General features: G+C 39.4%; 1 protein-coding gene across 2 annotated transcripts in view; it reads right to left on the reverse strand.

The window, feature by feature from the left end:
* Positions 1-8,062: 8,062 nt before the first annotated feature.
* The window catches only part of yaf2 (YY1 associated factor 2), a 37,195-nt gene continuing 28,535 nt past the window's right edge, over positions 8,063-16,722 (reverse strand). For both annotated transcript variants that reach the window (XM_034163571.1, XM_034163572.1), the window contains exons 3-4: positions 9,769-9,924; positions 8,063-8,552 (exon numbers count right to left, since the gene is read on the reverse strand). In XM_034163571.1, coding sequence (XP_034019462.1) covers positions 8,300-8,552; positions 9,769-9,924 — 409 coding nt within the window. In that variant the 3' untranslated portion in view covers positions 8,063-8,299. The remainder of the gene's footprint in view (positions 8,553-9,768; positions 9,925-16,722) is intronic.

Consider the following 16,722-nt stretch of genomic DNA (forward strand, 5'->3'; position numbering starts at 1 on the left):
TTTCCTGTTGAAATTTTAAAAATAAAACACCCGCGACCTCTACAGGGAGTCTACAGCAACTGCAGCTAATGTCACACCAATTTGTGGGCAAATCCTTTAAGTTAAAGCACACAGGAAAAATAACTTATTGCACAAAAAAAGATGAAGTACAGGCTGCTTTTGGAAACATTTTTTTTACTAAAGCTAATACTTTGCATATCATAACTAGAGGTGGGCGGATCGATCCTAATATCGATACCAACGCTGGCATTGATATTGAACGATCCTCATGTAAAAAGATTGATACTCAAGCTTTTTTCTCTCCAGCATGCACTGACTGCTGTGCACGCAGATTCATCAAAGTCTACTCTCTGTCTGTAAGAGCAGCGCTGCGCTGTCACACAACACGGAGCAGCGCACCCTGGTATTTTGATTTGTCAGCCCTCTACCTCAGGAGATTTTAAGTTGTGTTGAGTGATATTTTTTTAAACAAAAATGTTGATTGTGATAATAAAGTATTTGTTGTCACGTACAATGTTTGGCAAATTCTATTCTAGGTCTTTGGATCCTTTTGATCTATGAAGTTTAAATTTGAAAAAGTATTGATATCGATATCGGCGACACTGGGCCTGTATTTACTTGGTATCGGATCAATGCCAAAATTCCCCAGTATCGCCCACCTTTAATCATAACATACTATTTTAAACAGGAAATCATTTTCTATTCAAATATTTCATTGAGTGTTTCACGCAGTTTAAAGCAATGAATCATATTCTGAAGTGTTTCATTTAGCGCTTTGAGCATTTCAAAATAATTCATTGATTTCTTCAGCAATTCTATGGTGTCTTGTTTTGTGAAATATAAAAGCATATTGTTTTGTGACAAAGTTGGTCCACTTAATTTTTCAAAAAGTTTAAAATGCTGAGTGATCCTGTGAAGCAATTGGTTCATTTGAATCAAAGATCCTTGTATCTACCATTACTTTTGTGATGAAGAATCTTAAGTAGAGCTAGACCGATATATCAGTTGGCCGCTAATATCAGCCAGTATAAGGCTTTCAAGAACATATCAGTATCAGCTTTATTTTTGCTGATATGAGCATTTTAATCTTATTGAATAAATACAGAAAAGCACTTTGGCTGTTGGCTATGTCATTATGTAACCCTAACCCTTATCCAACAGAGGGCACTCTGACCACTTTGTTTACAATGCTCTCAAGGAAAGCTGAGACCCCATCACCCCTTGGTCACATCAGCTACAAGAAACAGAGGCAAAGCGAGCAACTGCCATTCATTTTCAGTCAGAATGGGTGTTTTAGTGCAACAAGAGAGAAGTGGTCACTATGCTGCCAGCTAGGCGGAGCCAAATCAGACAAGTCTATTTTATCAAAATACTGAGTGATGCAACATGTTGACTGACGAGTCAAGTCATGGCAGCGTGACGTACGCTGGTTGGTTATTATACTGAGTTATTTGTAACCTGTAAAACATCATGCCTTAATTACATTAGTCATAAGGGCTTAATAACATAATATTAATTGCCATTTTAAAAAGTATATATCCACAAATATATCAGTACTGTAAATATTTTACTCCCCAATATCCATACTCACTGCCTCCCCCCCCCCCCCCCCCCCCCCAAAAAAAACCATCCATATTGGTCAGGCTCTACTCTTAAGCACTTTTTCCAGTTACTGTTTCATGAATTCTGAAAAACTGAATTGTTTGAGAACTGGTTCAAGCCATTTAGTTTGAAATGTTTTATACACTACTGTTTGAAAAATTTTGAGACAGTGAACCATTTTATAATGCAGTTGGTTTATTTGGCCCATAAGGGTGATTCTTAGACTACGGGCACTTATGTCCTTTGATCATATTGTATGAAAAACAGAAAAAAGGGGAAATTTCACACTTTTATTGTTATCTTTACAATGAACGTGTGTTAATAAATTTGTTCTAGTAGTGTATGATGACTTTTTCACCTTTTTTCAGCATCATTATATGCAAATATTGCCGTTTTGTGCTTGTCCCACACCCAGACTTTTGATCTTCAATGATAAAAATGAATGGTAAAGAAACATTTTTTCTAATGTTTTTAAAATATCTCTGAATAAAATATCAGTAAAATAATCAAAACATAATTGGGGTATTCAATGTCATACAACTGTTGTGATTTTTTTAAACAAACTGTAGTTGTCCCACACTATTGCCTAATTTCCACCACAACACTGTAATGTCCCTAAACAGTTTGTATGAAAGATTGTTTGGGTAGTTTCTATGGAGATAAACAGTGACATCAGAGCACATGTATATAGCGCCAAATCACAACAAACAGTTGCCCCAAGGTGCTTTATATCGTAAGGCAATGGTGTGGTGGAAATTACATTTACAAGGCCAATAGTGCCCGTACTTAAAGAATCACCCATAAATTCTACCATCACTGTTGAAACAGTAATATGAATTGTTCGAGAACTGGTTAATGTTCAAAACATTTTTGACAGCAAGTCATCTCATGAAGCAATTTGTTATTTTAGAAAATAAAGTCTCATTTCTACCTTCACTTTCAAAATAGTAAATCATCTTGTCAAGCTGTTTTGTTTGAATTACTTTATGACAATTGGTGCACTACTGTTTGAAACGTTTTGAGACAGTGAACCATTTTATGATGCAATTGGTTTATTTGGCCCATAAAGTCTACAGCCACTGTTGAAACAGTATTATTAAGTTTTCATATATTGCTTCAGCTCATTTTACATAAGTGAACTGTTCTGTGACAACTGGTTCATTTTTTGGGAATTACTTCATTAAAAAAAGTTTCAAAAAGCTATGTTTCTACCATCATTTTTGAAATGGTGAATCGTAACATCTTTCGTTTACAGTTGTGTGCATTGTGAAATTGTCAATTGTCACCCATTCATTTCAAAGGAGTGAACCATTTAGGAATTTTTTGTTGTTGTTTTTCTTGATAGTTGGTTCATTTACTGTTCCGAGCACTTTCTACCTCCTCACAGAAACCAACTACACAAGCGAATCAAAAGATAATTCAACTATAACATGCATGAACATAAACCATCTGGGATGGTTTACAAATCGGATACAGATCCTTCAGTATTGTTAAACTTTTTAAACTAATTTTTATACAGATACAATTCTGTTGTAATTCAATAAGTACAAACCTTTATTTTAAAGTAATGCTGTTATAGGAGAACAAAAAGGGTCAATATCCAAGTACATACATGAACCTCAATGTGTACTTCATATTTTGGAGCCAGTGGCTTGAAAACTTCAATGCTTTTATTTTGAAATTACAGACCATTACCCCTGTCGGGTGCTGGTTTTTCTCAGTCTGGCTTAACAGGGGAGGTCGAGACCTTAGATGGGGGAAGGGTGGGAGAGTGGGAGCCGCTTCCCCCACCCTTCCCCCTGCAGGCTGTCTGCACAACTTTCTATTGACTTCCCCTCTGAAAGGTCCATGAGATCTTTAGTTTGGTTCCTTTGCGACGCCAACACGTCACACACTCCAGCCCTCACACGTGCACAAAACTCAGATTTAACTTTAGAATTGCTGCTACGCGGCTGCAAAATAAAATAAAATCATTCATCCATATCTTAAGAAGCTCAACATTAAATTTCGCCTTCATTTTGTGTTCAAATCTGTAGCTCTTCGGTCGCTCGCCAGAGGACACTAAACTACACAAAGACGATTCACAGAAGACATTGGTTTAAACTCTTATTTTCTTGTTCAGCAGACACATAATACACATTTTAAAATCAAATGAGAATGGCAAAAAACAATATTTAAAAAAGTGACACAAATCATTTAAGTGTCTTTTGTTGTTGGCACAACCAAATAAAAGTTCTCAGAATCCACACACGTAGACCCAGCTAGTGCAGTGAACACGAGGACGCCAACAAATAAAGAAAAGAAAAATACAAATAAAAACTAAGAGACAGTCTGTTCCACAATATACCATCTATTATCATGCTGCAACAGTTCTCAGGGTTTGTCCCAAAACTATAAATGTAGACAGCAACACTGGCATGATGATGAGAATACAACCACGTTAAAATACTGTAGTACAGTATTTCAGAAATATTCTGTGTTGTTACTCTACAAGCTTTATAATTTATTGTTAATAGGTTGATCTATAGCTGTTCTGGTGTCAGTTCACTATCATTCTAAAGCGTCTCCACTTGGAACTACGTCAAAACGAAGGGGAGAAAAAGTTTCTCAAGTCCACTGCGGTGTAAGATGAAAACGTAGACGATAAACGCGTGCAGAAAACAAAAACTCTATGTTTGTTGTTGTTTTTCCTCCGCTTTGTGCTGAATCTGTTCTGGTGTTCCGCTGGGATGATAAGCGGGTGCAGAAATCTTTTACATTTAGTGTTTCTCCACGTTTTACATGTAAGGTCAACTTGGGTTTTCTGAATGTTCACACCAGAGCAGAAAGAAACCAACGAACCTCTGTGTCAGAAAAAAGAAATGATAATGATCAGTGTTGATGGATTGAACTCAGTTATCTGCCCAATCAGACCTTAAAACGTACTGTGAAATGGGAAACACTAACATTACTTCCAATCTGTACAGCCTCATTCTGTGATTTCACACAGAAAAATAATTAATGTCTCTTCAGAGGGTCAAAGGTGCTTTGAAAGCGATATACAGCATGTGAGGAAAGTTTAAAAAGAAATACCTGGACCCTGAACCTTGGCCTTGATATTTCATCTTTGAGATCGACTGCCAGTGAACCTTTGACTTGTGACCTTAATTTGCCCACCTCCATACTACCCAAATATGAAAAAAAAACAAAAAAAAACAAAAAACCCTTTAAATTTCACCTTGAAATTTGTCCTATGACCACCAATCGTACACATTGTCCAGCCACAAACTGGGTGCATGACAAAAATCAAGGACAAAGGTTAATAAATCTAAAAGTTAGACCACAGATAAAGTTATTTGACCTTGACCTCAGACTTTCAATCTCAGGCAAGGTAGGGTCATTAACTGGATAATTGATAATTTGAATTTAAACATAACCCAAACCCCAATGTGGTTACAATGTGTGTTAAGTGAGCAACATGGCTTGCTGTTTTGTATTTCCAAATATAGTAACAGAAATAAAAGTTGCTTCAGTCCACAGTAAAGTGATCAAGCCAACACTCAGCCAATTGAATGCCACTGTACAAATCACCGGTGGCAAGGGCGTGTATTTGTAGTATTTATACAGCACGGCGTAATGGTCAGATGTGCCTTATGTAGGCGGTTTCACATCCCGTGTATACTCTGCTTGCATGTAAAACAAAACTTAAAATGTGGAAAAAAAAAACAAAAAACAACTCACCTTACTGCTATACCTCGGAGTGTTGGCTCAAAGCCCGACAGATGAAATCAGTTGGCCAGTAATATCGGCCAACATAAGCATTTCAGAAACATACGTAACAATGTTAGCATTATTTGTGCAGTTACGAAAATTTTTACTTTACTGAATAAACAAAGCAGAAAAAACTTTTGGCTGTTGGAAATAAGGTCACTACATAGTTTGTCCAAAAAAAGCACAGACCAAAGGCTACTAAGCATGGCTGGGACCCCATCACCCCTTGGTCACATTAGCTACAAGTGATGAAGGCTAAATGACCAGCTGCCATTCACTTTCAATCAGGATGGGAGTTTCACAGCGTCAAATGACAATTGGTTGTTATGCCATGAGGTAGGTGGGGCTAAAATGGATGAGAAGTCTATTTTGTGCAAATTCTGTGTGATGTGACACAAGAACTGCCAGAGTCAAGGCAGTGTGGCGGAAACATGACATACACTGGTCAGTTGTTGGTTATTCTTATAGTTATTAAGTACATTTAAACTGTAAAACATCAACCAGTTACATTTCTTTGTCATAAGGGTTTGATAGCAAAATATTACAAGTCATTGCCATTTCTTATGTGTATGTCATCAGATATATTGGCATTGGAATTTTTTTACTCCTAAATATCTGTCCCCCCCCCCCAAAAAAAAAATTATATTGGTCTGGCTCTAATTTACTAGCTGCTCTCTGTTCACTCAGAACTGTTAACTCGCCAGAAAACCCCTCAAGTCCTCACTCTGATCTGCAAAGTGCCAGGTTATACCATGGACAAGGGAATGATGGCAAATGTCAATGATTAGCATCCTCATGTAACCAGTGGTGGGCACAGCTAACCAAAACGTTAGGTTCGATAACTGCTAATCCGCTAACTGAAAAGTTAACTTTTAAATGATAAATCGATTAAAAAAAATAGCGGAAGCTACAGCCATCCGCTAACTTTTAGTATTGGCTCCGGTACACTGTCAGCTACTGACAAGCCAGTTGAGTTTAAGCACCGCCGATGCTTCTGAGTAGAATCAACGGCGATCACAAACCCAACTCAATGAGTCAGAGCTTCTGTCTTTGTGAGCCATGCCCACTGCTGCAAGGAAAAGTCATTTACATTCACAGCATACAGAGCCCCTGACGTGTGGCAAAAGGCATACACAGCAAAACAGGTTTGACTCATGGTTTGATTTAAAAACCAATCTAATTCCAGATGGTTTACTGATATTAACATTAACTCTGTCATTTTTACAAAGTGAAAATATAACACATATCTTTTAATTTTAAAATAATACACTAATTCTGAAGGTTTGAACATTAACACACGCAGATGCCAAAAGGCATTATGGGAAAATGAGTCTCCAGTCATCACTGATTGGTTGATTTATTGTTATGTGTAAAAACCAACACAAGTTACTGTAACGTGTGTGTTGGTTTTTACAAATAAATGTGTATTTGTAAAATGTCTTTCATTTGTAAAAAAAAACAAACAAAACATTTGCAAAACTAAAAATTCTGCTCAATGGCCATGTGATATTTGGGCGGGTGCTATTCTCACTGCCATCCAGTAGATGGGTCAAAATGCATAGAACACAGAACGCAGTGTGAATTAGTGTTTTTCTCACCTCACGGGATCAGTTTTCTGCAATCAACAAAATTATCGTCTGGCTCTGTAAGCTGTGATTCTCTGCCCAGTTCAGCATTAATAGGCAAAAAGATAATTTAACTTTTCAAACATGTAGGCTGTTTGAACTTGTTGCCAGTGATTAAATATAATGTGTTGAGATTCAACAGGTGTTCATGCTAGAAAACCCATGTGCTGAAGGGACTTTAGAGCTTATTGTCCTCTTCATATCGCACTGATTCATCCGATTTCCTGTTTCTATCAATATCACCTAATGCAGGTTCGTGTTTCTGGCTTTATATTGTGTGTAAGGTTACTGGCTGCCATTGCAGGAAAAACAAAGCACAGATTGTAATGACAAAAGGCCGACAAATGGATAAATGACGAGTAACAAGTGCTGCCCTTTAAAATGACAAAACCTCCTGATGTCTTTCCAAAAACTGAATTTTTACCAAACATGCTCAAACCATAATGGAAACAAAACACCAGATGGTGCCAGTAACAGTAATACTGTGATGAAATAATAATAATAATTAGAAAAAGAAAAAAAAAAAAGACCAACTATAAATTCTACAACAGAGGCAGTTCAGAACTAAAAGCTTGACATTTTGAGATCAGGTGTAATTGAAGGTTTTTGAAGTTACACCATCGAAACATTGAAACCACAAAGACGGTTCAGGTTTAGAACCTGGAACAAATTATAAAGGCTAAAAAAACAAACAAAAAACCCTCCATACTGGGAGGTGTGTGTGTGTGTGTGTGTGTGGGGTGGGGGTCGTCAATCTGCCCATGCAGGTAAGAGGAGTTTTGAACGTTTCCTTAAAGATAAGTAGTTGGGGGAGAGAATACTTGAGTCATCGTGACGGCACCTACATGGGACAAAGAAGTGAAAGGATCCAGCCAAATATTTAATAAAAAAAACACTTCAATTTTGTAAAACCCTCGACACACCAGAGGTTTAACTCAAACTAATTTAAGTGTAGGATCCTTTCTGTTCTTTGTTGAACAAAACTTCCAAGCAGATGAATGTCAACTCCTAATGGGGCGTTCCTTTGAGGAAGAGGTGGTTTCATATTGCTTTCTAATGTAGAGTTCCAGCATTGTCGAGTTTTTCCAATTGATTAAAGTGTCCAGATCTCATCAGGTGGCAGCTTATTCTCTGGCCTCAGGAAAAAAAATCAGTTGAAATTGGTCACCATTCTTCTTGGAGATGAAACTGCAACACACTGAAATTCCCCAAGAAAGCAAACAAAGATTATTGTGCAGCTCTACAGTCGAGGCTCCTCCGCTTGTCGGTGCACTTCAGAGTGCAGGTGAGATTTAGGTTGTTGTTGCTGTTGTGGGGGGGGCTCAGTGGGTCTCTCCGTTGACTGAGCTCCCCTCTCCTCGGGGCGAGGACGAGCGAGAAAGCCCCTTCTCTGTGTTTTCGGACCCAGAGCCGTTCTGGCTGTGGTGCTCAGCTGCTGATGCGGCGCTGGATGATGTTGCCGACATGGACGAGGGCTTGGCCTTCTCCTTAAAGTCCGTTATGATGACCGTCAGGTCACCGACCGTCACCTCCAGGTGCTGGGCGCTGCTCCGGTCAATGTTTTTTAATCTTGGCCTGCAGAAAAGATTGTATGACAAGTTGTTTTACATCACAGACAGCCTGTGTGAAGTAAAAACAACACTCAAACAGAGCAACCCAAAAGTAACAATCATTTCATCTAAAAGTGGCACTATAAAAAAAAACAAAAAAACAATGCAAAGCAAAGCATGACATAAACCCTGCTTGTGTGTTAAGTAGGTGTATGGTTTTATAGTAGAGATGATAATGAAGTTCATATTATTTGTATAGCAAAAACTAGTCCTTTAAATATGTGTATGGTTCCTTTGCATAGTAAAAGGTTTTCAATTGGTACAGCATGTTGTGTGCTGACCCTATTTTCAAAAGTAAACTTCTTGGGGCCTACACAACTACATTAGTTACTGCTCAGAAAAGAAAGTAAAGCTGGCGCCCACATTGGATGAGGGACTGCCCCTGTTTTCAAAAGGAACCCAATTCACCACCAACAATCGGTTTCAATCAGATGAGGTGTTCTTTACTTATTCCGCAGAAACAAAAAAATCGTATTGGTTGATGGACTATTATCACTGTCGAAAGGAATCTTCCTGTAGAGTCCCTCAGTGCACCAGGAAGAAACTGTTTTCCCTCAGACAGCATTATTTTTGTTGTTCTTTGTTGTGCAGAAATGCAAGTGTTCCGAATGGACGGATGGATGAGGTGAAAATAAAATTACCCCCCCAACTTTATTGATCAGGGCATCACAAGGACAATAAATACCCAACCTCAAATGTGTGCACATTCTTAAGGTATAACCTCCAAAAGATGGTGTGATCACGACTGTCAGTTCATCAGCAACATTAAATTTAAGCCACTGCCTTCTTTTGGCCAAACTGAAACGCATCCAACATGGAACACTTCCAAGGTCGTCATGAGGCGACCTTGTGTATCACACAAAGTCTAAATCAAGATATTGCACAGTCCATGTTTCAGAGACCTGGTCAGTGTCCTGAATTAAGATCAAAACCTCGTCTTCCACATTTCAGCTTGATAAACATCTCTGTCAAGATATTGCCGACATATCAACCACATGGACACACAGTGCAGCAGCTCCTAGACCTGCTCTTCCTTCAGTGACGCAGGTACACAGAGCACCCCCCCCCACCCCGCTCAGCATTTATTTTACATGCCAGGGCCCTACAAATCAAACTTATTCAAAATATGCCCCACAAAACATCCACTCAACTGCAGGTTGACATCTGAGCTGAAGTCTTACCTCATCTTCTTGTGACTGTTCTTCTTGAGGGTCGGTTCTCTGTCGCCCCTCTCCCTCTCTACTCGCTCCTTCTTCTCTTTCTTGGGCTGAGAGGGCAAAACAAACTGCTGCGTTACCTGCTGCTGTGAGACGAGCTGGGAGACGGGACGAGGCTTCCTGGTGGAGGAACAGTTAAAAGAGGAATGGAACAGAAGGGTGTGTGTGTGTGTGGGGGGGGGGGGGGGGGTACAGAGAATAAGACCGTGGCAGATGAATGAACAGGAAAATCACAGTGAACACATGACTTCATGTGAGTGTACCTCCACAATCAGGAGCCAATAGGTGGTGCCAGCGCCGGTTAGAACGGCAGAGCTGACATGTATTCAACATACGAGTGAGTGCACGTGGAATAAAACCCAGTATTGAGATATCTGTGACCTGGGTACATGCACGGGCTTGTTTCAGCTCTCACAGGAATGAAAGCAGTCACAGCAACTGCAAGTGTGTAATGACAATTTCTACAAACAAATCCCCCTCAAACCAAAAAAAAGAAGCAAACAGCTACTCTGCAGAATACGGTGCTGTATGAAAAACAAGAAAGAAAAATACTGCATAACTAGTACAGTGATGTAATGTATCATGATGCGTAACGAGTCACGTCAGGTTTATTGTGATAAATGTAATCATACCGGAAAGGAGGTAGTACACCGTTTGTCAAACATTTATGAAAGAACTTAAGAAAGCTTCTGGGGACGGGGACTTTACCCCAACTAGGCTATTCTGAGATCCCTCATTTGGGTTCATACTGAGGTTAAAACAGCTGACTCATGTCATTCTATTCTCTGCAAATACAACACAGACTAGTACTTCTAGTACTGCATTTACATGTTGGCTGTATGCAGCAGACTAAACTGGATGTTCCTTTGTTTTCAGTTCTGCTAGCTGTGAGAGCAGCAGCCCCACACCATGGCAGTGTACGGTGTCCAACCTTCAAAACAACTTTCTGCTAGCCGTAGTAACAAGGCCATCCACATTGTGGACTATGCCAGTATATTATTGCTAAGTGCCAGGCTCAATATCATCAACTGGAAAACACCTTTACATGCAGGGGGTTAGCATCATGTTTTTCCTGCATGCAACGAGGAAAAAGCGCTGATGCTACACAGAGTACCTCCAGTAAAAAGTTGGTCATTTTCTACCTCCTTCCTTGAAAGGACTGGGGTGTCAGAGGAGCCTAACTGGGAATGTCACATTTTCTGCTCTGCTAACGCCACAGCTAACCTATTAGGTATGCTAACAGGTACGTTTATCCATTGATAAATCATGTGCGCTTGCATCACATTTCAAACAAGTTAGCCAGATTATTGCAGCTCCTGACATCCGCCGACTAATTTTTTGATGTCATAGATTTGATACATGTGTTAGCTCCAGGAGAGCAGAAAACCATGTTTCAGTATCCAATGTAGTTCCTGAGGTTCAGTAAATGTATTTTAGGTCAATGGCGTCTGATTTGTCCTGAACAAGACCCGTTTTGCAAGTGGACGTCCATTGCATTCCTCCAAAAGTTTGACCAAAACAACGATTTGCATGTTGGAGATACTAATGCATACTCTTTCCTCTTTGCGACAAGTCCAATTCTGCACTACAGGAAAATTCCAAGAACCCATTATACACCTTTTAAGTAAGCCGACATGCAGTATGTCAGCAGGCAACTTCAAATAATGTTTTACAGAACCTACATCAGTCATATGAGTAATCCAATACAGTTAACAGCTTGTTCCTCCATCGTACTTTTTTATTACATATTCTCCTTCAAATGAGACATTATGCAAGTGGTGTTATAACAGTCTGTAGGCACGAGGGCTGCAAATATATTTCTGTACAATGCGAGTGTGTGTCTGTGCTTCGGCTATGCGAGCGCCCTCGCCAAGAAACGTTTGTACTGAAGAGGCCATCTGTTGAGGGAGTCCATGTATCTAGCGTCCAATCGAGTGCACATCATGCAGCTCCTTCTCACACACACACACACACACACACACACACACACACACACACACACACCCACACACACACACACACACACACACACACACACACACAACACACACACACACCACACACACACAACACACACACACACACACACACTATGAATAAAACAGTGGGTATGTGTGAAGTCATTCTTTATAACACACAGATTCTCACGTTTGCTCATGACTTTTCCTGCAGTCCTACTTGCAAACAGAGATTTTTTTAAAAAAGAAGACTAATTTCATATGTCCAATTAAGTTGGAGAAACAAGCGAGTATGACGTTAACAGATTGTGACCTCTGAACGATGGCCGACGAGCAGCCATTTAGCTTCACAAACACCACATAACTGCTTACAGTGTGAAATGAGATTCAACCATCTACTCACAAAAAAAAAGCATGTTTTATTTAGATATTTTAATATGCTTGTGCTAATGGTCTTCTTGTAGTCCAGCTGGTCACAATGAAGCATCAGCTCATCCAGTGTGGTGAAACATCTCATTAAAATACACTGCGGGGGTGGTGGGGGTGCACCACTGGCCTCCAAAGTGCTGGTGGAAAAATGTAATTAAGAGGTGAATATGAAAAAGGTGCAGCGTCGTACAAGTGTGCAAATGAAAAACAGTATTAATCCCCCCCCAAAAAAGGAGGAAAAAAAAAACCCACAACAGGAACACCCCCCTTAAAAAGAGCCTTTGCAGCCTATTTAGTTTAATTTACAGACTTCCACCTCATTTTCAAGCACAGAATATAAAAGTCAGGGCTGCTGGTCTGCTGCGTTCTTCTAAGGGCAAAGCAGTTGTTTAACAGCTCAGAGTTGACCTAAATTAGGGCCCAGCTTCAAAGACTTTCTCTTTTTTCCGAGTTATCGTTGGCTTCACAGAACATGCAGCGATGCTAGAAAGGCTACGGCGAAATGCAAATGGGTCTCTTGGCCTACATAAGCGTCTGATAGGGAGGAGATGTGGAGATCCTCTAATACGTTTGTCTCGTCAGCACAGTGCCACAGAACTGCTGACACCTTTTAAATGAAGGCAGAAGCCTTTCAGAAGTTCTCTGCTAACAGCTCCAGCCATTTGCCGTTCCCCGTCACGCGGCAAAATCAGAACCACCTGAAACCCCAGCAGCTTTATTTTTCTCTACGAAACGTCCGTGATGGTTTTCGAACAGAGTTGTTGGGACTTTTGGGGGAAACTGGTTCTCCGGCAGTGTGCTGAAAAAAAAAAACCTCTAAGGACCACGTCTGTGGTACAAAGTCACGTAGCTGGGATGTGCAAGTACAGGTATTCCTGCTGGGAACTTCTCCCTGATGCACGTCTGACAGTTTTCATGCAAAAACACAACTTCGGCTCAAATCTCCCATGTGCCCTCTGGCAAAATGCAGCTCAAACTTCACGTCTTCTTTAAGAAAATTCCACCATGAGACTGTACAACTTAGTGATGCAACAGACAAAAGTTGCACTAATCACAACTACAGAAGCCTATAACTCCTTCAGAGTTGTCACATGTGTCTCGGTGGCTTCCGTGAGAACCAATTAGCCTACATTGAATGCAATCAAGATGTAGCCATCCTCTGATGTGGCTGTAAAAATAATACCAATATAGTTTGTTCAGTTACGTACGACCTCTGAAAATGGAGGGACATTACTGACATTAATGACCATAATTCCTAAATGGTCCCAGCTATACTTTTATTAAACCCCCTTCATTAAAGCCAAGGCTACACTACGAGCATACACAGGGATGTAATAAATCCCCCGGTACGAATTGGAAATCAGTTTTAATATTTAAAAAAAAAATTATAAGCAAACCCCTGGACCACAAATGTACCATAAACCAATCAATGGCTTGTTGAGTTTAGCTGAGTGAAGCAGTCAAGCTGCCATTTCCAGATCTTCCATCTCTTGCTGAAGTTCAAAGATCAGTGTGAGTCTGGTCTCTACACACAAAGTTTGGAACACATTTGGATTTTATAAGAAGGACAGAAACTTGGATAAAAGTTTGCCTGCTGGCAGTTAAGCACAGTAATCGCATGACAAATCACCTGATGAGACGACCCTGTGAAGTCTGTGCAAGTGAGAGTCTGTGGGTATGAAACGAGTACTATCAATGACACGCCAGACATTTTTTCCAGCCACAACTAAGCAAGGGTTAAAAACTTAATGGCATCCATTGCCCATTTTAAAATGTATGTGCAGTTCTGACAATTATACATTTAGTGTTTTTTTTTCATCATCATAATAATTCTAATAATAATAATAATTATTATTATTATTATTATAGGAGATTCCCTAGCCTTTTATGAAAAATGTATTTGAATATAAGTAATGGCACTTTTGGCTTATTCCAATTTATCATGGAAAATTAATATCTACAACAAAGACAATCTCCAAAACAAAGAATTACATCAGACTACATCATATTGCACCATGTCATTCCATAATAGAGGATCACCTCTGAGTTGTATCTTAGCCCATGTATCCACATCGAGAACCGATTCTATTCAAGAATCATTAAGAAATGATTCAATCCACCGACGTCAATAACCTTTTTGCTTAACGATTCCCTTATCGGTCCTTCAGAGCAGCCGTTGTTTTTGAGGGTGTTTATCAGGAAAATGATCATTTTTCTACGTTGATTGCAGACCCTGCAGCAGGTCTGCTTGAAGCAACGAAGCAGTGCTCCGATCCGCTGCTTCGTTGGTTCTCTGCTTCGTTGCTTTTCAGAAGCGGCAAATCTGCTTCCTAACCCCTCTCAAAGCCATTTAAAGATGTCAATCATAAGTCACATTTGTGCGGATCAAAGTCAGTAACTTGGACTCGTCTTGTTGCGGGCAAGAAAGGAGAATAGTCCTCCGTTCCGTTCACAAAGCTCCAAATGCTGCACAGCTCTCTAGAGTCTGGTCAGAATTAATAACTTCAAAGCGAATGGCCGTTTTAAATCAAATGACACCTCTTTCCAAATGTTGTAATACAGACAATAAACTACAATAGACCAAAAGGTTTTTTTCTTCCCAAGATGAGACGTCCTGTGTTCTTTATGAATTACATTGATCCTCACGTGCAGCTGAGCTCAGAGGCTATGTATGGAGGTACATGTGTGTCATTAACATCTGAAAGGAAATGCTTTTGACAAAAACTACATTATTATGTATTTATTTATTTCTATTTATGTCCAGAGATCAAGGATCCAGTGACCAATTTCATATTTATTTACTTTAAGACTCAATAAAATGTTGCCGACAAAGAACACCTGTAAAGACTACTTTTAGTACACAGAAAATTCACAAGAGGTATCGATAACGGAATCGGATCGATAAAACCTTACCAATACTCATCCCTATCCACACCTTTACAAGCACATCTTTCATTTCAATCTCATTGTGGTTGTGTTAAGAGACAAATCTACAAGAATTGTGTCCATTTCCACGTACGCTTGGAAAGACTAGAGCTAGAAACGTTACCAGCTTCCAAAAACTTCATGTGCAATGAAGAACTTAGCTACCATCTAATTTATACAACCCAAGTGAGACTCCTGATGTGTAATCAAGAGCAGAATGCATGAAACTTAAAAAAAAAAAAAAATGGAGTCCCATCTCGCCGCAGAGGAATTAATACATAGAAAACATTTGTAGGTTCTCCAGTCTTCTTCAAATATGACACTAAACTGTATCTACACTAACAGAAGCAGCTCAATAACCCGGAGGTGAAACAGGAGAAGGACAAGCTAATATTGCGGCGAGGCACAGCAGCAGGTCTAAACAGAGCTGGCTCTGCTAACCCAATCAAACGCTTATTATTTTAGCACTTACGCCTTCACTGCTGGCCTCCATCTGCCTGCGGACGTTGTGTGTGTGTGCCTATTGACTGCAACAGGAATTTCTGTGCCTAATGTAACGGCCGATTCTTACTGGCATTAAAACTGCGTGTTGGAACTGCTGTTCCAATCAATATTTGCCCCACTCATGTCATCTATTCCACAGCAGCTAATGGAGTCCCACTGTGGGAAATTAAGACATTAGAAGGGCGCCTTAAACTCACTGAATTCTATTTTCTCAAGAACGGGAGCGTAAAAGAAAATAATTCATATTAATCACAAGCTCTTTATTCTTGGCTGCGATTCTGGGATAGATCGGAAACCTAATAGAGGTGTCTGTAGTCTACACACAAACAAATAAAATCACATCAGAGATGAGGCATGTTGGCGATAACGTTTGTTGAAATGTGTGTTGCTTGTTTTGCCCACTTTATTCCTTTTAACTGGTACAACATTCTTAAAATGTGAAAACGCTCGTTATCTCAGACAAGATGACAATTCTGTCCGAGTCCACTTTATTTAAATAAGTCTTTTAAATGTTCTAATTCTACACATTTATCTGAAGCTGCCACCAAATGTCATTACAACTCTTGGGACACCAGAGACCCGTTCTCTGTTTTAGTTGGATTACACTTCACGATAAGGCGTCATCCTGGATTTCTTGGTTCTTCTAAACACTGCTGGATTGGTTGTCATGGCAACATATTGATCAAAACCCACTCAGGATCGCAGAAAAATAATTTAAACTGCGTAATGTCAGGAAGTCTGCGCCATTCTTTTATGCATGGATACTGGGACATGGGTTACAATGAATTAATAATAATGATGATGATAATAATAATAACAACAAATCATTACTATTATCATTAATAAGAATTCCAGATGGAGAGAGCATTATTCAATTATCAAGATCCTTTAGCGTTGTCCGAAGCATTACTATTAGAGAAATATTACTTATACTGGGAGTAAAATATATTACAACTATTGTAATATTATACTTTCGTATGAATTTTAATATTTTTGTCTTTAACCTGTTCCAAAGTCTTTGAATATTAATTATAAGACTGTGTAAATAATGTGATCATTAACACAGTGGGCACACAAAGGTTTTATTTCTTATTTTAGTTTT

This window comes from Thalassophryne amazonica, chromosome 22 (assembly GCF_902500255.1).
Source record: "Thalassophryne amazonica chromosome 22, fThaAma1.1, whole genome shotgun sequence".
NCBI classification, from domain to species: domain Eukaryota; kingdom Metazoa; phylum Chordata; class Actinopteri; order Batrachoidiformes; family Batrachoididae; genus Thalassophryne; species Thalassophryne amazonica.